General features: G+C 34.0%; 1 protein-coding gene and 1 pseudogene across 1 annotated transcript; both read right to left on the reverse strand.

Annotated features, from left to right (window-relative positions):
• Positions 1-4,504: 4,504 nt before the first annotated feature.
• On the reverse strand, positions 4,505-5,890 carry LOC143549284 (receptor-like protein kinase ANXUR2). The gene is made up of 3 exons (XM_077040217.1): positions 4,991-5,890; positions 4,742-4,904; positions 4,505-4,635 (listed from the first exon to the last, which is right to left on the reverse strand). The coding sequence occupies exons 1-3, from the start codon at positions 5,888-5,890 to the stop codon at positions 4,505-4,507; spliced, it is 1,194 nt and encodes a 397-aa protein (XP_076896332.1).
• Positions 5,891-9,867: 3,977 nt separating this feature from the next.
• Positions 9,868-10,311, reverse strand: LOC143549285 (cysteine-rich receptor-like protein kinase 44 pseudogene; annotated as a pseudogene).
• Between the last annotated feature and the right edge of the window lie 15,982 nt (positions 10,312-26,293).

Raw genomic sequence — 26,293 nt, forward strand, 5'->3', positions numbered from 1 at the left:
TACAGTTTCAAGACACCGTATCCTACTTTTGGTCACCAAAAGGTATGGAAGGTTTTTGGCGTACGGAAGCGAGTCTCTCATAACAAAGAAGAATGGCTTCTTCCATTGGTCATTGTTCTGGGTGTTTTTCAAAACTAGTGAGTTCCGACCAGATCTGGTTTTGAGAAGGTATCTTAAGGAGCCGTGGCTACGAAGGTCATAGACGGAGGCAAGCTTAGAAAGGGTAAGATCCAGAGCATGATCGGCAATTAGTCTCTCCAGGACAAACAATGTCCTCCAAACCATCGGCATGGTTTCGACAAAACTAAGCCCAGTTCTGATAAAAAACTCCGTGGTAAAAGCTGGAAAGGGGTAAGTAAAGCCGATCTTGAACGGCAAAAAAGGAAAACAAATCCAGGTCTTAGAGACAAGATCAGATAAGACAACTAGATCGAAGGGTCGGAAAACGGTTCCCGGAGGGAAGCAGCCCTGGGATTGTAAGCTCGCAATATCATTATTATTGAACGTGCATATCTCATTTTCGGGGTTGGCAAGAAGATTTTGGGAAACGAAATCCTCAATACCAGAATCATGGAGCTTCGGACTCATGATTTCCATAATATAAAGAAGAAGAAAAAAGAGCTTACCTAGATAGAAGGAAAGATGGATAGAAATGTTATTTATCCGGGTAATTATATGGGCAACCTAGGGTTTAGCGAATCATCAAGACGACTGACACGTGTATCAAAGATCCACCACGCATGATTTAAAATTCAAATTTCAAAAATTTTACAGCTGTAAACCATATCTACAACTGTCAAATTTGGGGACAATTGTTAGAGCACGGATTTTCGGTATCCTCAGCAAACATTATTCATAACGAATTTAGGATACGGTATCCTCTAAGGTAACAGGTATCCTAATTATGTTACATAACTAACGTATTGTCTGCTACTTTCCTTATTTACCAGGTCAAAGATAGTTGCGTAAATTCCCCAAAGACTCGCACTTTCAGTTAATAAAGCGTGGCAAGAAAGGAAACGTGCTGATTGAAGGGCTAACGGCTAATTGGACTGATTCCTTAGTTTCCTAAATTATAGGCAATAGTTGTTAGACTTTGTTTATTATAAATAGAGCTCTAAACAACGATCATACACACACTCTAGCACTCGAGAACTTACTAGTACTCGCATTCTCTGTAATCACGATCAAGTTTGAGCTCCACACTTGTAATCACCTTTATTATTAATAAGCCAGTGGTGATAGTTTTCACCACCCGGGGTTTTTTTCTTGTTATCCTAATTATAGCAGGTTTTTTCCTCGCAACAAATTTCTGTGTTCATACTATCTTTACAAGCACCTAGTCCCAATTTACTAAATTGGTTACGAAATCACTGTTGTTAATTTTGACCAAAACAGTTAATACAGATCTATAATATATATAAATGAAAACCCTAAAATCCTACGTGTCGCGATGTGGTCGCTCCCCCCTTTTATGGAAGCCACTAGATTGCTTGATTTTTAAATGGAGGCCTCTCATTAATTAACCCAAATTCATGGGTATGGGTCTTACCAAAACCAGATAGCTCTTAAACGGGTTATAGCATCTCATTAAATTAAAAATTAATCTTACAATTTATTTGATAGGAAAATCCTATAAAATAGGGATATATTAAAATTTAATATCCAATTTAAAAAGAAAAAGATATTATTTATAATTAATAAATAATTTTATAGTAAAAAACATAAGCGGGTCATGAGTCACCAAATACAGATAGCTTTTAAACGGGTTATAACATATCATTTTTTTATGAAACCCTTTCATCATGAAACTCTAAGTATATTATTAACTTTCTTATAAAAAAGAAAATTAAAATCCAAAAAGTAAATATTAAAAAACGAAAAATGTAAAACAACCAGTCCCTCAAGCCATCAGATTGCTTTATTTGTAAATGAAGGCTTCTCACGCATTTGACTCGAATTCACGAGTAAATGTCTCACCAAACCCATACAGCTCTTAAACATGATATAACATCTCATTATATTAAAAATTAATCTACTCAAATATTTGATATGAAAATCCTATAAAATAGGGGTATACTAAAAATTAATATCCTGTTTTATTTAAAAAATGATATTATTTATAATTAAGAAACAATTTTATAACAAAGAAAATAAATGGGTAATGGGTATCACCAAACCTAGATAGCTTTTAAACCGGATTATAACATATCAATTATTTGTGAAACCATTTCATCATCAAACCTCAAGTATATTAATTATTAACTTTCTTACAATAAATAAAATTAAAATCCAAATATACATATACAAATATTGAAAACGAATAATGTAAAAACAATCCCCGTAATACGGGAGGATAAAATCTAGTTGTGTATATTCCGTCTTTTCTTATGAATCATATGCTTATTTACAATTAATATCAATCATATATTTGTATAAATGTTCTTTTTAACTTTTGGTTCAAACATATATTTTTATAAATATCATTTAGTTTTTGGTATCTTATTTTTTTTGGGCATTTACATATTTCCCCTTCCTAAACTTTGAAATTACATATTTCCTCAAACCATGCTTAAAGAGTATTGTACATTTTGCATTAAAACTTGTATTTTGACAAAATATGTAATTTACATAGTTTAGAAAGGGGAAATATGTAAAAATCTTATTTTTATGATGGGATTATGTGTTTATTTACTGTTGGGCTTAATGAGCCTCGTCTGTCGCTGGATTGATTCGTGTGGGCTTAGCATTAAGGACACAAATTAAAGAGTGGGGCTGGCCCGTAATCATGTTGGTCTTCATTCACTCTACTATAAAGCTAATAGTGATACGGGTGGTAGATTCGCATTCGCCACATTAATTAATATATATATATATATATATATATATATATATATATATATTAAAAAGAGGATTCAAATCCTCTCACAAAATTACTATTCATTTTACTATTTACTATTTTAATATTTTATTAATTATAACCATTAAATCATTATTCATAATTTCACAATTAAAATGATGGATTTTATTTTCTTTATTTTTTTTTTGTTTAAACTAAATAAAATACTTAACAAACTATATTTTTAAACACTAAACTTGAGCGAGTTTCGACTTTACATGTTTTATTTGTCGGTTAAATGGTTTTCTTAAACTTTGTTTTCATATTTTTTTATAGTCTGTTTTTACAATGACCGAAATTTTTTTCATGATTTAAAAATATCCCATCGTCGCATGGTTTTATATCCGCGTTTCAACGTTTGATACCTCGCCTTTAAAATTTTTTTTTGGCTTACTAATTTATGTAACCGAATTTGTATTGGTACCACTGATAGTAACCGAATTTGTGTTGGTTCGCAGCTGTAACGCGCCGTTTTTTTTTGTTCCATATATGATATAATTTGTTGTATTTTGGCATTGACGGCTTTGTTTCTTTTGTTTTGTTTTGATTTCGTAACTTGATACCGAATGACTTCGCGTTGGCAACGAGTTTATAGTTTAACTTTTTTACGTATGTGTTTTTGTTCGATTTAACAGTCCCGTCGCGAAGCGCGGGTCCAAATCCTAGTTATTGTTAATAACTAACTAGGTAAGCAAACCTGTCGCGTTGTGGCGGCAGAACTACATGAATTAAGTAAGTATCGATTAAATTCACTACAAAACCGACATTAAATGCAAAATAAAAAATACATCTGTAAACGCCCAAAACGGTAACGGTACACACATAACTTATGATCAAAGCGATACGAATTTGGGCGGTATCAGTTAGGTTCGTTACGAGTCCGACACTAAATCCAAAAAACTAAATTAGTAAACGCCAAAAATAGTGGTAGCAGTTTATGATAAGACAAAACACATAATTATAACAACGTTTATTCGGTTAGTAAACCCATGTGTTGCATCGGCAAGTCAACACAAATTCGGTAATTATAGGTTATGTTCATTACGGTATCGCGGCCAAATAAACATAGCTACAAAATACTATTAGCAACACATAAGTAGCTTATGATTGGAGACATTAACATGTTTAACGATGTTCATTTGCCTCTGGTAAAACTCGGGCTTTGTGATGACGATATGGTACCAAAACTAAACTAACGGTATATATTTCAAGAATAAAAAACAATAAAATGAAATGACCTAAACAAATAGAAAACAGTATAGTGTGAAGACATCAAGGCACCTAACAAATTAAGCAAAACCTTCAAAATTTAAATGGATGAATGGGTTTCGAACCTAAGCACGAAGACAGCCAGTGTGTGAAGCAAACACAGTTAGCCAACATGCCACCATATAACAATTGGTGTTTGATTCTAAGTGTCTAGAAATGGGAACATCCAATAATTATCTATATATATAATAACAATATTTTTGTTTTGAAACAAATGAAACATAAATATTTGATTGATATATAATTCTTTAAGAAAGTAGTGCTTATACTGATACATAATGTAAACAGGCAATAAGTTGCGCTGCTAGCTATTTTTAAAAAACAAAACTAAATCGTTTAAATATAAAGCTTATAGATTATAGGATCATAACATTCATTCCTAGATCTTAGGGTAATGAATGGATATGTTTTTCCTCCCTTCGCTACAACCTTATGAGTCTCCCAATCCATTAGAACTTTTTCCACTCCTGTTAGTCAAAACAACTTTTGTTATTAATTAATTAAAACGAAATAAATCAATGAAGAAATTGAAAAAGAAAAAAAAAAAAGCAATGAAAAAAGAGAGAAAACAACCCTCAAATCCTTCAAGGCATTTCTGAAGTTTTCTAGCACAGTTTTCACAATGCATGAGTGCTGTAACAAGCACTTTTGACTCCTTTTTCTTTATGATCTCTTCTCCGGCAGCCGGTTTTGCTTCTTCCTCCGCTTTCTTTCCCTCCTCCGGCTTCTTTACCGCCTGAAAAACAAGAATTTGTAAAGAAAAAACACATTTTTATTAATAAACTCACTGAGTACAAATGAATTATGGTTGTAGCAGCTTACAAGTTGATTGTCAAGAGCCTTTTGTAATTGCGCTTCGACCTGCCGCATTGTTGGACGCTCTGCCATATTCTTCAAACATCGGTATGCAATGTCTGAAAATGTTAGTAATGAAGCTGTGTTTATCTGATTATGTATATAGGTGGGAATGATACTGCCTAATGTGTTACTTAAGTAATGTCTTTGGACCAAAATAGATAGAGCTACAGGCTCATTGTATACCACATGTGTGAGCCTTCCACACAGAACTTCCCATAGCACGATCCCAAAAGAGTAGACGTCAGATTTTGACGTGAGGTAACCGTAGATATAGTATTCTGGAGCAATATATCCACGCGTGCCACAAACATTGGAGGTAACAAAACTAGACTCCATGTTTGTAGGGCAAAATCTTGCCAGGCCGAAATCTGAAATTTTGGGTTTCCAGTTCTCGTCTAAAAGAATGTTTGCGCTTTTGACATCTCGGTGGAGGATTTGCTCACAATATCCAACACCATAATGAAGGTAATTTAGCCCACGGGCAGCATCTAGGCAAATCTGAAGTCGTTGGTTCCAACTCAGATCTTTGTTGTTTAAATGCTTATCGAGACTCGCGTTGCTTTCATACTTATAAACAAGTATCTTCTCGCCTTCCTCATCACAAAATCCAAGAAGAGTGACGATATTTTCATGTTTATGTTTCGAAAGCAAAGCAATCTCCGTCTTGAATTCGTGATCTCCTTGCCACATATGATTCCATCGCTTTATGGCGATGTGACCATGTGTTTTTGATACGCCTTTGTACACACTCCCAAATCCACCCTTTGCAACGAGATTCTTGTTGGCGAACCCGTCGGTCGCCAACGATATTTCTTGGAGTGGAATGTGCAAGTGCATTGCATCTTCAATGGAAAACATGATCATTGACTCAACAATGTGCAAGTGTGTTTGTGGATATTTTGTTTGAAATGATTGAAGACCACTAGAGCAGTTAGCTATTATATGAGGATGGGTACCTTTTGAAGAAGAGTCTGGAATGTATTTTTAGATAACGCGTTTTCTACTTTTGGGAAACGTGAGAGCTAAGGAACACAAACATTACATAGAATATGCCCTTATTTTGGAGATTTCCTAGGAATTAAGTGTCTCAAAGGTATGTTGCCACAAGCATGATACTAGGGTGTCGGTAGTGACTAGTGTGACGTAGTTCAGTTATGTTTATTAAACTTTTGAATTTTATAAACTTTGGAAAAGTAATGTTTCCTGCAAGTGGTATGGTTACTTTTAACTGTTTAAGCCTTGGGACACAAGTCAAATAATTATCCTAAAAGCCAAAAATGATGGCTAATTAATGATAATGGAATAATATTTAATATTGGAGATTTGGTACTCGTGTGCGTCAAACTAGTGACCAAAGATTTTTGTTACCGGAAAAATCAAAGGGAACACCAATCGAAATAAAGATTACGTTCGAATTTGGTTGTTAACGATGAAAGTTCGATGGTTGATGGGAGTTCCACGATAGATGCTGTTTCCATAGAGACATGCGAGTGGATATAACCGATCATTGTGAAATATATATAACCAACCAAATTAATTGACAAGAGTAATGAGCCAACCCAAGGGTCAGAACGTATGTAATCTGTACATGGGAAATATGATAGTAGCATTATGGGATCAATACTTACGAGTATCCCTCTAGCCAAAAGCCAAACAAAATCATCTTGGTGGGGCGTCATGACACAAGAAGTGAAGAAATTGGTAATCCGTCAATTGATTTCAATCAACATACCCAATACATATACACGTTTACACTGAAAAGAAAAAGGAAATAATAAACAACTTTCCTAATCACATGTTTAACTAAACAAGGAAGGAGAATATAATCTGGAGGTAATTAAGTGACTGATTTGGGTATGATTCTACAATCTCTTTCAATAAGAAGTGAATGTTTTGGTGGAAGAATGTGACATGATAAATGCGCGAAGATCACGTATACTCAAATTGTGCTTAACCACTAGGATTCTTATTTACTCCAGCATATCCGATCCTCAAGGGTGGCTAAGCTACCCAGAAGTTCAACTGGTCAAGAGTTGGGGCCTCTCCCATGATGAGCCTGTCGTGGTCACGCAACAAATGACCTGTAATTGTAACGGCTCTAATGTTACCACACACTCCTTAAAAGACAAGTTTGTGAGTTGTGCCATACCCATTTCACTTCAAAGTTGAAAAACAATTGACTAATGAATTGAGCATGTTTTACGATATTTTAACTTCATCACTTTGGTTAAACTAAAATGAATGTTAGATTCGTCACTTTAGTTATAAACTACAATATAATATCTTTCATCTAACTAATGCAACTCTATAAAATATATATATTGTTTTTGCAATGTTCAGTTATATTTGACTATAGGAGTTGTTTAGTAATCTTGTGTTTAGTAATTAAGAGGCCTGACCAATTAAGAGGTAGTCTATGAATCGATCAGCATGTTTCTAAAACTTACCAATTAAGAAGTTTCATGAACCATTAAAGAATGTTTTTTAGTAAACCAGCCACATTATATCTCTAACCGATTCATAAATAACCTCTTAATGATATATAAATACTTCAAGTCTTTGTATTATTGTTGAAGTGCGCATGATTTTTGTTTTTCTTTTTTTAGAATTTATCAACTTTTTGATGATTTCTTGTGACGTTGTGCGAATAACCTCTTTGTATAAAATGTTAATATTTTGATTTTGTAAATATGATCCATATAATAATAATACCTAATAATGTTACATCTCTTGATAATAACAAAAGGTAACCAAATGTGTCATAATTTGTATTTTCTCTCTTTTGTCAAAGCAAGGGCGGTCGTTAATTAGTGATTCCATTTGAAAGGACGAATGTCACAATCTTAGGATGTTTCCATGCTCTTTCCCCATATGAGAAATAAGTAGAGAAATGATTGTAAAATTACATTTTATTATGTTTTTCTTTTTTTTTTCTTTTTCTGTTTTCTTTTACTCTGATACCAGTATACCACTATTTGATTCTAAGATCAGCAAATATAGTTTTTAAAAGATTGAATTTTGCAATTCAAAATGGGGGTAGCGGCACAGCTTGTTGCCCGCTTGCCATCTGTTTCGATGTTATCTAAACATTTAATAATTTTATGTGAAATAATAATTACAAAATCAAAAAACGCGCATCTTTAAACGAATTGAAGTCTAATTTATTGAGTTCGATTGTTACATGATGATCCTATACATTCACACATATATACGATGACTCTTATGTACCATTGCAAGTTTGCAACCCTATTCTAATCAACACAACGATTCACAAAATTACATATTTAATTACGTACATATCAAGCCTTCTACTTCTATTAATTACTATTTTAACCAAAACTTTAACTTCAAGGAATGAATGGGATTAACCCTGCTTTACTATCACGAGTCTTTTACCAGTTTTCTTATACACGTATTCTACCAACTCCGCTGCAGAAAAAGTGCCTTTGACCATAACTTGTGAGTTGCCTTGATCCATGACTAAACTTTTCACCCCTACAATCATACCCACAAAAATCCATTAGAACATCATTGCTTCTTATTGTTACTAATAAGAGTACTTCAAGAACATCTTTAAGGCGGATTTTTTAAAACAATTTTATTGATAAAACCTAAAATTCAATCAAGAAACTTACAATAATCAAGTAAATAAACAAACAAATAAGAGTACGAACCTTCAAAGCGTGGAATATATTTCCGAAATTTTTTAACACAGCCTTCACAAAAGCAATCCATGGACAAGCTAACAAAATCTTCTTGCGACGGATCTTTTGAATCCTCCTTTCTCTCATCTTCGGTGGCCAGCAATATATGTTCCATCGGTGCAACCTCATCTTTCTTCTCCGCGGGCAATATATGTTCCAGCGGTACAAGCTCAACTTTCTTGCGGATTTTCTTCTGGAGACTTTTTAAAACTTTTAACGGATCTGCTTTTTCTCCCTTCACTATGACCCGATGAGTCTCACAGTTCCTCAAAACACTTTCAACGCCTATATGTCAAAACGACGTTAATTATTATTAAATAAAACAAAAGTTTCAATCAAGCACGAAGAAACTAAACAAAGAAGTGTGCAAACCCTCTAAGCCTTTAAGGTATTGCCTGACTTTTTTAGCACAGTCTTCACAATGCATGTATGTGCTCAAAATAATATCTTGCTCCGAAGGTGACGATAGCGGGCAAATTATATTCATGTCATCAGCGGCTATTCGTTTTGTTTCTTCCTCTTCTTTCTTTTCCTCCTCCAGCTTCTTTATTGCCTCCTAAATTACAACAACAAAAAATAAATAAATAAATAAATAAAACCCCAATCAAAGGACTAATGATTAATCAAATTCAATAGAATATGTAAAACAAACATTATGTGAACTGGACTTACTTGTTGATGATCAAGAGCTTCTTGTAACCTATCCATGACCTCCTTCATTGTTGGACGTTCTTCTCGAGTCTTCAAACATTGATAGGCAATGTTTGAAAATGAATGTAACGAATTTGTGTTCATCTGCTTGCGTAAATAGGAAGGAATTATATTGTCTAGCGTTCCCCTATTGTAATGTTTTTCGACCAAAACACTTAAAAATCGACGGTCATCATTGTACCATGTAGCATATGCGAGCCTTCCACACAACACTTCAAACAATACGACCCCAAACGAGTAGACGTCAGATTTTTGTGTGAGATAACCGTTTATATGGTAGTCCGGATCAATATATCCACGTGTGCCACAAGCATTGGAGATAATATAGCTAGCCTCAGTATTGGTAGGGCCTGCTCTTGACAACCCGAAATCAGAAATTTTAGCTTTCCAACTCTCATTCAAAAGGATGTTGGAGCTTTTAACATCTCAGTGGACAATTCCAGGGTGAGACCCAACATTATCATGAAGGTGCTTTAACCCTCGGGCAGCATCCAGGCATATGTGAAGCCGTTGGATCCACGTAAGATCGTGGTTGTTTAAATGCCTATCGATACTCCCGTTGCTTTCGTATCTATAAACAATCATCTTCTCATCCTCTTCATCACAGAATCTGAGAAGAGAGACAATATTTTCATGTTTATATTTTGAAAGCATAGCAATCTCGGTCTTAAACTCGTGGTCGCCTTGCCCATGCCCATGCCTACGAACCAACCACTTTATGGCGATGTGGCCATGCTTTTCAGTTACGCCTTTATATACGGCCCCATATCCGCTTTCTCCGATAAAATTCTCGGGGTCGAATTCATCAGTTGCCGATAATATGTCTTGGAGAGGAATCTGCAAGTGTTCCACATCTTCAATGGAAGGCATGGCTTTGATTTAACTATGTATGTGTAATTGTGTTTGTGGATAATTTGGTTTGATACAACGAGTTGGCTTATATATTAGTATATATGAAGATGAAGATGAAGATGAAGATGAAGATGGGTAGTACCTTCCGAATTAAGGTAAGAGTCTGGAACGTATATTCCAAAAACGCGTGTTGTACACAGGAAATTAACCGATGTTGCCATAGGCATGAGCATGGGTTGTTGAAGTCAACTCTACGGACTATTGGAAAAAACAATGACGTAGCTACAAATGGTAAACAAATAATACGGAATTAAACTTCCGTTTGGCTAAATTTTACGACTTGAATGAACTTGTGAGGATGCAAATTACAAATGGTGTATTTTTAAATGCAAAATGGACACAAGAAATTTAGCGTGGAAAGCCTTTAATTAACGTGAATAAAAACCACGGGACTATGTACTAGGACTGTTCCAAATTCACCGTCAACAGTTACAGAACAATACAAAGTCTTCTCTAGATAAACAAAAGACATACAATAATCACCATATACTTGCAACAATCAACTTCAAGCATACGGAAAAATATATATATATAAAAGTAAATGAGTAAGAGGTATCAATAATGAGAAAATATCGATCTCTAAAACGTTCTTAATATTCACGAAACACCAAAGGAATAGATAAATGGTGTGTTATGTCGGTTAGCCTTGCTTGCGGTGCGCACATATGATGTATATATGTGTGAACCCTCGGGTGGGCAAAAGTGAAATTGCACTAATTTTGACGTTATTTTACTAATCTCGTGAAAATAACGTTAAAAGTGACGGACGGTTAATCAGGCATCATGTAGTGGCGTTGATAGCCGAAAGACAAGGGTACATGCACCGATCAGCCGGTGTCCGATTGAGTGCTATGTGCCTTATGTCCAAGGCTTGATGCAAAACTACTATCGAGCCGGGGGTCTCACTGGAAGCAGCATCTCTATCCTTATGGGGTAGAGGTAAGGCTGTCTACATCTTACCCTCCTCAGACCCTACTATAGCTTTGCTATTGGTGGGATATACTGAGTACGATGATGATGATGATGATGATGTGTTATGTCGGTTGAATGAACGACACAACAAAGAAACCGTATTCCTTTTTTGATTACTGAGAAAAGGCAAATATGGAGCCCACAAACACCACCACACTTATTTGTTATGGACCAAGTGGGCCCAAGCCAAAAATACAACGGGTCCTAGGGATAGCCAAATACCCTCTAATATGTCTCTTAGAGGGCTATATGGGGGTTATACGGGGCCCTATAGGACTATACGGGACTTATAAGGGACCCTAGCTATACGCCTCGTAATACGGGGAGGGTGGGTTTTTTTAGCAAAATTGGGGTGGTGTTCCTAGAACTCCCCATTACAAATCTGATTTGTGTGTGCTCATTCGGATGAAGTATATAATAATAATAATAATAATAATAATAATGGAGAATAAATTTAGGGAAAAAAACATTATTGTTTATTGGTGTTTTCAAAAGACCAATAAGTTAAAATGTGTATGGCAATCACAAATCTTTTTTATTTTAGCTTTTTGAAAGGATTAAAAAACAATTAGTTTGAAGCCTTAAATCTTGGTTTTTCAAAATGGCTTTTGAAAATGTCAATAAACATTTTTTAAACTCAATTCCAAACATGCTCGTGCTAATGCAGCAAGTTCAATCTAGCTGTAGTGATCCCACATGTATTGGTTGTGAAGGGGAACGGAGGTTTCTTTGTAAGAACTTGATATATTCACCATCATGACACGTCTTAAATCCGTGAGACGGTGGTGGTGGTTCGTTCCAACCAAAATGTACAATATCATGATACAGTTACTTTGGGTTGTTACAGGTTCATCTAAGTTTTGTTGTTGATATGGTTTGCACCTCATCCAAGTTAATTGAGGTATGCATAATTCATAATATGAAATATGGAGAGAATTTTTTTGTTTACTTTGTATATATATTTGTATACAGTGAAAACTAAAAAAGGTTTTTCTATTCACATTTTTTGGTGATAATTAGGGATGAGATCAGTACCGTACAGATATCGACCAGTCCTGGTCCTGAAAATCGCAAATTTTTGGTACCGGTACCTGTACCGAAATCTTCGGTTCAGTACCGGTACCAAAGGTAAAAAGTCCGGGAAATACCGGTACCGGTCTCGATACCGAAACTCAAAACTTTGGCATCGATTTGGTACCGACGGTACCAAATCGGTACCTATTTGGGTACCGGTACTGGTACCAGTCCTGAATTTGCCCATCCCTAGTCATAATATTTTAATTTATGAACACTTGCAACATTTAGGTGTCTCAAGTTGATAACCATTTAACAAAATTTTCCACGTAATTAAGATCTCCTTAGCCTTGCACTTGCAAGGATATATTTGAAGTTTTGAACACATCACCTCTATTTTGGATGGCCGGATACCATACTACTAGACCGTTAGGATGGGTAAAGTATAACTGAATAATTCGGGTTGGTAACTGAATGTTCAAGATTAGCATATTCACTAGTTATAAATTTCATACATTAACGAGTCCAACCCAATAGATCCAGCTTTTTAATAAAGAGTTGGTAATATAAGCCCAATATATTTGCTTCAAGAAGTCAATCCCATAAAACGGTTCTCACACCTGTACATTCAAATAAACCGTAATTAGCATATGCAGATTAGGGGTGTTCTTTGGGTTTCGGATTGTTCGGGTTTGAGCTAAAAAATTGACCCAAGAACCGACCCAAAGAAGTTCGGTTTGTTCGGGTTTCGGGTAAATTCAGGTCGGGTTCCGGGTTTAGCAATTTAAAAAATTTTATCCACCTTTGACAATATCATAAATTAAAAAACCGTATTCCAAGCCATTATAAAATCATAATATACAGCCATATTAAAAAATAACATATACTATTTAGCAAAACATGAAATTTATCATACAAGTATGCGTTAGATGTGATGGAGTGTTGTAGCCTGTGGATCAATACTTGTGTAGATTGAAGAAACATGCTCAATACATATTGGTTTAAATACTATACTATTTAAATTTTTGAACTGAATATACATTCTCAATATGTTTTATGGTAATTAATACATTGGGATGTAATAAATCTAATATTAATCGGAGTTTTTAGAACAACCGAACAAGAATACATAAGGTCACTATGTTACTTCATCGCCAAACTACCCTTAAAAATTAGGGAATATACATGCATCGATGTATTATACATCGGGTTACTCTAGTCAACCCGAATTTGGGTATTTCAAGCCAAATACCGACTTGAATATTTTATCTCAGGTTCGGATTAGGAGTTTAATCGGTTCAGGTGACTTCAGGTCGGGTTATTCGGATCTTGGGTCGCTTCGATTCGGGTTCGTTATTCGGATACTGTTAAAAAACACACCCCTAATGCAGAGGCTATTTAAGTATTTATTAAATTTCTTTCACGAACCACAACTATTTTTTCACTTAGTCAAATCCAGTGACGGACTGAGGAAAAAAATTCCACAGGCAAAAATTGATCAATGTGAAAATTGCATAGGGTCGGACGAGATTTTAACTTATATATACCTTTAGAAAATATTAGCGGGGTCGACCGAACCCTGCTTGGTGTAGGTCCACCACAGGTCAAATCCATATGTGGCTTTTTGTGTTCATCCATTTGATATAATCTTCTTCCGGCTTCCCGAGAGATTTGGCGTGTGGCAGGTGCTCGTTTTACCGTCACTGATAAAACTAAGAAAACAATTAGAATTTTATTATTATTACGAAGTGAATACAAGTTTGATCCATAATCTCCCTCGATTACAAAGAACACAACATATAGATCCAATCAAAAATTGAATCAGTTTACACACCCTGATTCACACAATCAACACACAAGAATTTTATACAAAACGATTGATCACCTGAGAGAGATGATGGACCTTGAACAGATTTCAAAACAAATTAACAGAATTGAAACGATGGATACAAAAACGCGATGCCTCTCCAATGTGTCCAGATACTTTCTTTTATAACCAGCAGCGAAAGATGGGCTTTAAACAGCTCACATTCCAGCCCAGCAAGCCACGCCTCTAGTAGCCCACATCTCTTTGTTTAAACCATGTACAGAATCTCATCCCATATCGTAAAATAACAAACATATTAGTAACAATAAAAATTGAAAGATATAAGATATAAAAAGTAAATACTTTTTAACATTTTAACACCCCCCCCCCTCAATTTTTATGTTGCAAACATATCAACCAAACCAAGTTTTTACACAGAATACTATGTTGGACATTACTCAAACCTTTAGTAAACAAATCTGCAATTTGATCTTTAGTACCTATTTTTACTACCTTAATAGACCTGGCAGAAATTTTTTCCCTAATAAAATGTAAATCTATTTCAAAGTGTTTTGTCCTATCGTGGAAAACAGGGTTGGCAGTTATAGCTATAGCAGCACTATTATCACAAGAAAGTGAAACAGGAAGGGACACACTTACTTGTAACTCTTTCAGCGGATTCAGAATCCACATAACCTCACATGTAGCCATACAAATTGCCATGTATTCTGCCTCTGCTGACGATCTGGACACCGTGGACTGTCTTTTACTTTTCCAAGAAATTAAATTTCCTCCTAGAAAGATACTAAACCCAGTGACTGACCTTCTTGTCACTTTACATTTGGCCCAGTCAGAATCTACAAACCCTTTCAACTCAAAATCATCATTTTTACCAAAAAATATACCTTTACCAGGAGACCCTTTCAGATATTTTAACACTCTAAATGCAAGATTAAAATGAGAATTAAGAGGAGCATGCATGAATTGACTAAGAATATGCACAGCATAGGTAATATCAGGTCGTGTGAGATTTAAATATATTAACCTTCCCACAATTCTTTGATATTCAACTATATTATTCAACAAGAAATCACCTTCTTTCATATTTAAGTGATTTACAACACTTAAATTCATTTCAATAGGTGTAGGTGCATGTTTGCATCCTAACAACCCATAATCAGATAACAACTCAAGACAATATTTCCTTTGGTTTAAACAAATACCACCTTTCCAATCAAGGACTTCTATACCTAAAAAATACTTTAATTTTCCTAAATCCTTGATTTGAAATTTAGACTGTAAGAAACTTTTAATTTTGTTAATTTCATTATTATCACTACCAGTGATAACAATGTCATCTACGTAGACTAATAGAACAATAAATACATCACTATTAGACTTAACAAATAGAGAGTAGTCAGACAAACTTTGTACAAATCCATACTCAATTAGAACACTAGTTAGTCTCTGATTCCATTTCCTAGGTGCCTGTTTTAGCCCGTATAGAGACTTTACAAGTTTACACACTCTTGTATCATCTTCTGAAAAATAACCCTCAGGTAACTTCATGTAAACTTCTTCACACAAATTTCCATATAGGAAAGCATTATTTATATCTAATTAGAAAGTATCCCAATCATTTTTTATAGCTATGCTTATTAAACATTTTACCGTAACCATTTTCACAACCAGTGAAAACGCTTCATCGAAATCTATTCCTTCTTTTTGGCTATAACCCTTAGCCACTAACCTAGCCTTATATCTCTCTATTTCACCAGAAGCTTTATATTTTATTTTATAAATTCACTTGCAGCCTATAGCTTTTCTTCCTTCGGAAGATCAGCTAAGACCCAAGTGCCATTCCTACATAGAGCTTCCATCTTATTATTCATAGCTATTCTCCAATTTTCATCTAACACAGCTTCCCTATAGGACCTAGGCTCTATACTTCTATTTAGCTTAGATACAAAGGCAAAACTATTACAATCCAAATTAGCATAGCTCACACATTTTTCTAAACCATATTTAACCTTACCCTCTATAACAAAATCTTTTAATTTTTCTGGTAAAGTAGTAATTCTAGAAGACCTTCTAAGTTAAACACTTGTTCCCTCAGAAGAGGCAGAGTCTCTTGTTGTCTCATCATTGGAAGTTACACTAGTTTCCTGCACATTAGTTGCACTTGACACATCTTCAGTAGAGTGAATTTTGTTCTTATCTCTATCTATTAAAAATTCAGTGCCTTCTAATGGCTGAAAACCAGTGCCATCATCCTGAGACATATGATAATCATCATTGGGAAGGGTTTCATCAAAGTTGTCAAAAAAATTTGTATGATTTACTTCTTTAGAATACACATAACCATTTTCTTCATTTATTAATTGTTTACAAGGAAAAATATTTTCATAAAATCTTATATCCCTAGACACAAAAACCTTTTTAGTTTCAATACTCCAAACCTTATAGCCTTTTTGAGACGTGGAATATCCAATTAACACACATTTTTCAGATCTAGTAGAAAACTTATCATGACTTTCAGGCCCCACAACTTTGACAAAACACAAGCAACCAAAATTTCTTAAATGACTAAGAGATGGTTTAATACCGTATACACACTCATGGTGATTTACCATTTAGCACAGAAGGTAACCTGTTAATAAGATAAACACTAGTTAACACACAACCAGTCCACGTATTCAGAGGAATACCCCCTTGAAATAGCAAAGCTCTTGCAACATTTAAAAAATGACGATGTTTCCTCTCACCAATGCCATTTTGTTGAGGAGTATGAACACATGATGTATGGTGACTTATCCCATTTATTTTAGTAAACCTTTCAAAATTTTTATTCACAAATTCAGATCCATTATCAGATCGAATTATTTTCACATTCTTATTAAACTGATTTTTTAGCAATTTTGCAAACATTTCAACACTTTTCAAGACCTCAGTTTTAGAGCATTCTCATCCCACCCCTCTTTTTATGTGATGGGTGTTTTTATAATTTAGTGAGTGATTTAGTGTGTTGTGAGTGAAGAGTTTTTATATTTTAGAGAAAGTAGTGATTTTTCTGTATATTTGAAAAGTTACTGTTCATCCCCTATAATTTTTTAATATATTTTGAAAGTGGTTGTGAGTGAAGGAAAGAGAAAAGGTAATGATAAAAGGTATAAAAAATATTATTTAATTGAAATGGAGAGAGAAAATATAGTGAGTTTTAGTGTAATTTTTGGTTTAGGAATAGGGGGTGGGATGAGAATGCTCTTACTTTTCAAAAGATATACCCAGACTGCTCGGGATAAATCATCTACAATAGTTAGAAAATATTTATAGCCATCCCTACTAGTCACCCTATATCGTCCCCAAACATCTAAGTGTATAAGATCACCAATATCGTTAGATTTGTGATCACTAAGAGGAAAAGGATCTCTGATTTGTTTAACCTTGTGACACACATCACAAGGTTCATTCAGACTTCCTTTAGACAACTTTAACTGATCTTTAAGCACTAATAAAACCTGATCAGATGGATGACCAAGCCTAGCGTGCCAAAGATTCAAAGAATCATTACTAGTTAAAACACTATTAAAATTAGTAATACCTTTACTAATTTTCTCAAAAAAATACAGGCCATCCACAACCTTACCAATCTCCCACAACAGGCTTGCCTTCAAGTCCTGTATGTAGCACACATTTTCATCAAATACAACACGTACCCTACTGTCTCTAGACAATTTATTAACAGATAGCAAGTTTACACAATATCCAGGTACGAACAAAATATCATGTAGTACTACTTTATCAGAAAGTCTAAGATTTCCTATCTTAGTAACCTTAGTTTTAGTACCATTATGATGTTTAACTTCAAGATGTAAGTCAGAAACATCCACACAATTGATTAACTCTTTATCGCTCATACACATGTGCTGATTTGCACCTGAGTCAATAATCCAACCTATAGTCCTATCTAAATTGCTAGTGGATGAACTAGTAATAGAAGCCATGAACAAGGAATCAAGAATACCATAACTAAATGAATTAGAGCAATGGAAAATACCTCCCATAATGGAACATCCAACCTCTGATTCATTCTTTTCACTTATTAATGACATGAACTTAACAATTTGATTAGGGGTGAAAGGTGAAGCACCAGAGGATGAATTATTCACTACATCATTACTTGAGTTATTATTAGTATTGTTCACAATAGATTTTCTCTTTTGAAAATCAGGTTTCTTTTTAAAACCAGGTGGATATCCTATGATTTCATAACACCTATCAACAGTGCGTCCCAACATATTACAGTTGGTACACTTGAAACTAGAATTCTTATTTCCAACACGTTTTTTATTATCAGAAAATTTTGACACAAAAGCAGATCTTTGCCCCTTATTAACTCCACCATTCCCTCTATGAGATTCCTCTCGAGAGATAATGGCATAAGCAGTTTTAATAGTGGGTAGAGGATCTCTGGTTAACAAATTAGTTCTTACATGCTGATAAGACTCATCTAGTCCCATTAAGAACTGCATGAGTTTTATCATGTGACTAAAATCAGAGAACTCATTTGCAGCATTACAAGTACAAGTAGGTAATTTAACTAAGGCATCAAACTTTTTCCACATAGAATTGAGCTTATGATAATACTCAGATACAGGACTACCACTTTGAGTTAATGTATTCATTTTTTGATGTAGATTAAAAATGACCGACTCGTCTATCCTATCATAAGTCTCTTTTAATTCAGACCACACAACAGATGCTACCTTAGAGTAAATTTGACCTAGAAACACCTCTTCAGAAACAGAATTCAAAATCCATGACAACACCACTGAGTTACATCTATCCCACTGTTTAGCCAAAACAGGGTTATTAATCAGTTTGACACATGTTCCATCTATAAACCCTACTTTGTTTTTAACTTCTAAAGTAAGGGACATCGAATTTGCCCATACTTGGTAATTTTCTGTTCCTAACAATTTCACATTAGTAATAGACAAATTAGAAGTATCGCTAGCATGTAAAAACAATGGATCACTAAAATCCAATTTACTAATCAAAGTATTGCTTGAACTCTCACCGCCATCATTAGACTCCATAATGAATCTCAAATAACAAGAACAGGTATCAACAACAACAAAACGCAATATAACAAGTACTCGGATTAACCGTCTATGGAATAGGCTTAGGAATTTGCCAACAACAAAATAATACAGCAAGCCGTCTAAGCCTTATCTCTGGGATACAATATCACAATCTTACAAACCCTAGGTATGCAAGAAACAATAACAGGTGAATGAAAAACTTAACCTTGACTCCAGCAGCCAGAGAGAACAGAAAAAACTTACAGTGACAAGAAGACAGAGTAAACAAACCCTAAGAGCACAGTGAAAACACCAATAACCACAGCGGAAGATCACAACGAGATCAGTTGTACAATCAATCTGATGCAGAACTCATTGGTTACAACATATTCAAAGAATAATATGAATTGTGTTTTGAAACCCTAATTTTTCGTAAAACCAATTTGAGAAAACCCTAAATTTTTCAATCGATCAGAGCTTAAACCGTAAGCTCTGATACCATGATAAAACTAAGAAAACAATTAGAATTTTATTATTATTACGAAGTGAATACAAGTTTGATCCATAATCTCCCTCGATTACAAAGAACACAACATATAGATCCAATCAAAAATTGAATCAGTTTACACACCCTGATTCACACAATCAACACACAAGAATTTTATACAAAACGATTGATCACCTGAGAGAGATGATGGACCTTGAACAGATTTCAAAACAAATTAACAGAATTGAAACGATGGATACAAAAACGCGATGTCTCTCCAATGTGTCCAGATACTTTCTTTTATAACCAGCAGCGAAAGATGGGCTTTAAACAGCTCACATTCCAGCCCAGCAAGCCACGCCTCTAGTAGCCCACATCTCTTTGTTTAAACCATGTACAGAATCTCATCCCATATCGTAAAATAACAAACATATTAGTAACAATAAAAATTGAAAGATATAAGATATAAAAAGTAAATACTTTTTAACATTTTAACACCGTTTCTGACAAAGGTTTCAGTATGCAGTGATGATATATGTGGATATGTTTGAAGTCCCATATGTATTGCAACAGTTAAAGGCTTGAAAGTGGGTAAAGATGATGTTCTCTTAACATGCAAATAGACATCTAGAATGAAAGTGAAGGCTAATGCAAACGTCAGGAGTTTGTGTGGGCTATTTTTCAAAATGAGACCGCATCTTGTATCTGCCCCTCCACCACACGAATTGAACGCAAAAAGTACTTCTCATTCGCAAACAATTTGATTTGCGCACCACTAAATGGAACCAATAAAACTCAACATTTGATCAACCCAAATTACTCTTATGTTGAAGTCTACACAAACAAATTAAGTAACCATTTTAGCTTGTTTTCATTGTATAAAACCACATCAAACTAATATAATTGTTACATAAACATAATGATGTAATATGAGACTATTAAGGTACAATTACTAAGCATAAAAAAAAGAAACGAACATGGTACAAGTTTTAATTTTCTAGTTTATAGTTATAATAATATGCAACCGCGGCTTTCTTTTTTTCGTTCGTCCTAGGTTGGATCTCCATCCACGATCGTTATTCTCTTGCGGGTTTTCTTGTACACGTATTCCACGAGCTCCGCTGCAACAAAAGTGCCTTTGAACACCACTTGTAGACTCTCTGGACACGGGACTACACTTTCCACCCCTAAGATCATACCCACAAAAATACGAAAATAGAATTCCATCACGTTTTACGGTTAATATTAAATAGATAAATAAATAAGAGTACGAACCTTCAAAGAGTTCAATATATTTCCGAACTTCTTTAATGTGGCCTTTACAATAGCAACCAAAGGTTATGCTTAAAACAAAAATTTCCCGTTGAGGAGGTGATGGCGGGTCTTCTAAATCCTGTCCCTTTCTCTCATCTTCGGTGGCCGAATTTCCTTCTTCCTCCAACATCTCTGTCTTCTAAAATCAACAAATCAAGTCAGACCGTAATTAAAAAAAAACACATGTTTGTTTTCTTAAACAACAAAATTTTTAACTGAAACCCTCTTTTAACCTTGCACTTGCAAAGAATTAATCCCAACACCTCACATTTAGTGAGGCGAACACCATACTATTATACCACTAGTTCAAGGATAAAAACACATGTTTGCTAAACCCCAATTACAAATAACTCAGCTTTTTTCTTGATTTAACCCAAACTAACTTTAAAAAGCTCATTAAAACCAACACCCACATCACCCCCTAGTAAAAGAAAAAAAACTCATTTTTGTTCAACCCCACATAAAATAGCATATAATCACATAAAAGAAACTTAAAAAAATATAATAATAATAATAATAATAATAATAATAATAATAATAATAAAATAATCGGCTCAAACAAATAAAGGGTGTAAAGCCAAAATCAATAAAATATGCAAAGTAACATTATGCAAAATTAAAAAACTTACTAGTTGATGATCAATAGCTTCTTGTAAGTGATTCACGACCTCCTTCATTGTTGGACGTTCTTCTACGTTCTTCAAACATTGATATGCAATGTTTGAAAACGATTGTAATGAATCTGGGTTCATTTGTTTACGTAAATAAGAAGGAATGATGTTGTCTAATGTTTGCCTTTTGTAATGTTTTTCGACCAAACCAGGCAAATTTCGACGGTCATCATTGTACCATGGAGCACATGTGAGCCTTCCACACAGAACTTCAAACAATACAACCCCAAAAGAGTAGACGTCAGATTTTTGTGTGAGATATTTGTTAAGATGGTACCTTGGATCAATATATCCATGTGTGCCACAAGGATCGGAGTAAAGAAAGCTAGTCTCTGCATCGGCAGGACGTGCTCTTGCCAACCCAAAATCAGAAATTTTAGCTCTCCAATTTTCATCCAAAAGGATGTTGGAGCTTTTACATCGCGGTGAAAAATTTCAAGTTGGGACCCTACATTATCATGAACGTACATTAACCCACGAGCAGCATCTAGGCATATCTGAAGCCGGTGGATCCATTTAAGATATTCTTTGCTTAAATGTTTATCGAGGCTCTTGTTGCTTTCATACCGATAAACAAGTATCTTCTCGCCTTCTTCATCACAGAATCCGAGAAGAGAAACAATATTTTCATGTCTATATTTTGGAAGCAAAGCAATCTCGGTCTTAAACTCGTGGTCTCCTTGCCCATTCTTGCGATCCAACCGCTTTATGGCGAGTTGCCCGAGTTTTTCAGATATACCATAGTATACCTTCCCATACCCGCCATTTCCAATGACATTCTCGTTGGCGAATCCATTAGTTGCCAATGATATGTTTTGGAGAGGAATCTGCAAGTGACTCACATCTTCAGTGAAAGGCATGATTTTTGATTTATACATGATGAAAATCTTGAAAAGAAAAAAGAAAAGCGTAATATAGATATTTTAGGCAAAGACAAGATCCTAATAAATTGTGTACGTGTACAAAACCTCGGACAATTAAGGATGTATATATAGAAGATAATTGGAAAGAAAGAAAAACAAGTTTTGTTGCTAGCTGCTGATTATTTTAGTGAAAGATTGAAAGTAACATACTAGTTAAAAACGGACCTTGGGGGTGTAAGTAAAGTTATCATCTGAAAAGAATTAAATTGTGGGATGGTGATAAGAGTCTTTGTTATTCAATGAAAACTCAAGTTTGATCCCTACTTGTGTTACTTTTTTTTAGATATAAGCAATGAAGGATTTGAGCTAGCTAGCTAGGCCTTGCGAGATTGTCAATTCGAATCCCAAGCCCACCTGGGTTTTTGCCCCACCTTGTGTTACGCTGGAAAGTTCTGCTCTTGTGATGGCACAAGTGCACAACAGCTGACGTATGGTTTTCCGAAAGAACGCCCAAGCCAAACTCTAAAGCCAGCGTGAACCCGGTTAAAACAAAATAGTCTGGCCAGAGATGGACAACGAGACTCTTCAAAATTAGAGAGTGTAGTAACACACAAGAAAGTTAGTGTTTAAAAAAAATCTAAAAAAATTAAGTGATAATGAAAGATAATTAAATGTTAATGCTTGTGACTGACAGCAATTCAAATGTAGTGAGCAAATATGGTTGTCACACCATGATGTCATGATGCCTAATAAAAAGCCGGCCGGTGAAGACCAAATCAAGTTAAGATCACGTTTAAATATATTAATTAACATGGAACCTATAAATCTTTTTTCTAGGAAAAAAGGTGGTCGTTGAATGCTCACCTTAAATAACTACTTAATGCTTCCAAGTTCTAAAAAGAATTTAGGTTGCGTGTTTGTTCTTTTGATTGGTCAAAAGGGATAGATGCATGTCGTTTTAAGTAGGCCCACAAATAGAATAAATATAGATATAGTTGAGATTAAGTAAAATGTCACCATCTTAGGAAATTTACATGCTTTTGCAAGCTCCATGTAAGAAAAAAAAGTAGAGAGATAGTTTTAGGTGCTGGTAGTGCTTGATGTATTATATCTTTTTTTAACTAAGCATATTTGATCTTTCAAGTTTTACATTAATATAAGAGTTAAGTGTCATTTTCGTCCTTATGGTTTGTTAAATAATACGAATTTAGTCCAAAAAATTTACTTTTTGCATATGGACCATCCATGTTTCCCAATTCTTACCAATTACATCCAAATCACTAACGCAGTTAAATTTAATCATTAAGTCAGGGGTATGCATGTCTTTTCACTTTTTCTTTATTATATGAGTAAAGTGCCAAAATCGTCCTCAAGGTTTGGTCACATTTGCGAAGTTCGTCCAAAAATATTTTTTTCCGCAACTAGACCCTCGATATTTCCCAACCGTTGCCAATTTCGTTCAAATTTTTAACTCGGTCTAAATTCAACGTTAACTTAGGGGTGTTACTGTCCTTTTTCATGTTCGTATACATTATTATTATTATTATTATTATTATTATTATTATTATTATTATTATTATGGGTTAGGTTATAATAGAAAGTATACTTTTTGTAGCAAGGATAAGAAGTAATCTTGTCTATTGATTTTGAATATGGAGGGTTGAGATTAGTTTATGAGGAAATCAAGTGTGAACACAAGGTAAAGGGTATAAAAGGAATAACACATTTGTTGACTTTCTCTCTCTACATGCAAGACACATGCCAAATTCCCCCATCATTTTAAAACGTTCATAACTTTTTTTATGACGTTTTTATTGAAAACAAATTCACCATAATAACGAGTGTCTTTTTATCCTTTATATGAGTACCATATTGTAAATATAAAAATTAAAAAAATAGTGGGTTTTCTACAAATTATGTTTTACCGAATTGTGTTTTACAAAATTGTGTTATAAAATAGTATTTTTCATTGTATTTTTTTTCATTGTGTTTTTTCCATTGTGTTATTTACATTGTGTCATACAATTGTGTTTTTATCATTGTGTTTTTTTTCATAGTGTATTTTCCATTGTGTTTTTTTCATTGTGTTTTTCATAGTGTTTTTTCGGACTTTTTCGGCTAGGTGGTGGCGGTGGGTGACGGTTGTGGTGGCGGTGGGCGGTGGAGTGGTGGTGGTTGTAAGAGATGAGTGAAGATGTAATTGTGTTTTATGTAAGTGGGTTTTTGAAATTAATTTAAGTGGCTTTTGAGATTAAAGTAAGCGGGTTTTGATATTAAAGTATTAGACTAAAATACTCTCCTTCCTAGTCTTCTTAGGAAAATCAAACTTCTTATTTGAACCTATTATTATTATTATTATTATTATTATTATTATTATTATTATTACATTGAGCTAAACCCTTTATATGACTAAGGGAATGTTTTTGATTGAGTTTGAAAAATGTTTATTGGCTTATTAGCTTTATCATAAAGCTATTTTGAAAAGCCAGGATTTGATGCTTTTGGAAAACTGCTTTTGTTTTCAAAAAACTAAAATAAGAAAGACTTATGTGATTGCCAAACACATTTTAACTTTTTTTTTAAAACACAAATACGCAAATAAGAATTTTTCAAGCTCAATCTCAAACATGCTCTAAAAATAAAGAAGAATAAACTAACGGATACAATATTGGATTCAAACATAGGAATCGTGAGATGTTATATATGTTATCGAAAAAACACATAATAATAATAATAATAATAACAAACATGTAAAATTATAGTAACACCCCTAAGTTAACGTTAAATTTAGACCGAGTTAACAATTTGGACGAAATTGGCAACGGTTGAGAAATATCGAGGGTCTAATTGCGAAAAAAATATTTTTGGACGAACTTCGTAAATGTGGCCAAACCTCAGGGACTATTTTGGCACTTTACTAATATAATAAAGAAATAGTGAAAATACATGTTTATCCCTGATTTAACGATTATATTTAACGGGGTTAGTGATTTGGATGTACTTGGTAAGAATTAGGAAACGTGGATGATCCATATGCAAAAAAATAAATTTTTTGGACTAAATTCACATTATTTGCCAAATCACAAAGACGAAAATGACACTTTACTCTTAACATAATTCAAATTTTTTTGGTTTCTTTTTTGTTATTTTGTTATCCTTTATTATTATTGTTTTTAAAACACAATTTTTAAAATCTTTTTACCTTTTCTTTTTTTATATTTCAAAACGATTTTTAAATAACCAAAAACATTTTTTTTCTTATTTAAAATAAATATCTTTTTATTATTTAGACACATTTTTTTCTACAATTGCTTTTTAAGAGAGTGTCATTCTTTAATAGTTTTTAAAGATGGTTTGCACTTTTTAAGACCAATTTCATATTATTTGTTAATAAATAAAAGAAAAAATAAAGTAGTAAACCGCACAAATTTGGAGATTTGAGAATGAAATACCAAAGGATATATGATAATTAATATTTTAACATGGATATAGTGTTTATACTTGAAAAGGTAGTTTAGTAAGAAAAAAAATCACAAATGTGATAATTTGCATTCTTAAGTCATAAATCAAAAATAATTTTTATATTTCAAAAGGTGAAATATTAAAGAGAAACTACAAAATGGTAAAAAAAATGTTGGAGTGGAGTAATATGTCAAAGAAATTGAAAGTTTTGGGGAGGGGTATGACAAATAAACGAGAGGATACGTTTAGCCTAGCCTTAGTTCTAA

Source organism: Bidens hawaiensis, unplaced genomic scaffold, assembly GCF_021521415.1.
Source record: "Bidens hawaiensis isolate Kalapana, Puna unplaced genomic scaffold, B.hawaiensis_p1.1 tig00015453_1, whole genome shotgun sequence".
NCBI classification, from domain to species: domain Eukaryota; kingdom Viridiplantae; phylum Streptophyta; class Magnoliopsida; order Asterales; family Asteraceae; genus Bidens; species Bidens hawaiensis.

Bases quoted from the DNA above. Each gene is read 5' to 3' on its own strand.
- LOC143549284 (XM_077040217.1), bottom strand. From the start codon at position 5,890: ATGATCATGTTTTCCATTGAAGATGCAATGCACTTGCACATTCCACTC. The intron at 4,905-4,990 runs GTAAGCTGCTAC...CTTGTTTTTCAG, and splicing joins AGGCTCTTGACAATCAACTT to GCGGTAAAGAAGCCGGAGGA. The intron at 4,636-4,741 runs GTTGTTTTCTCT...TTTGACTAACAG, and splicing joins ATGCCTTGAAGGATTTGAGG to GAGTGGAAAAAGTTCTAATG.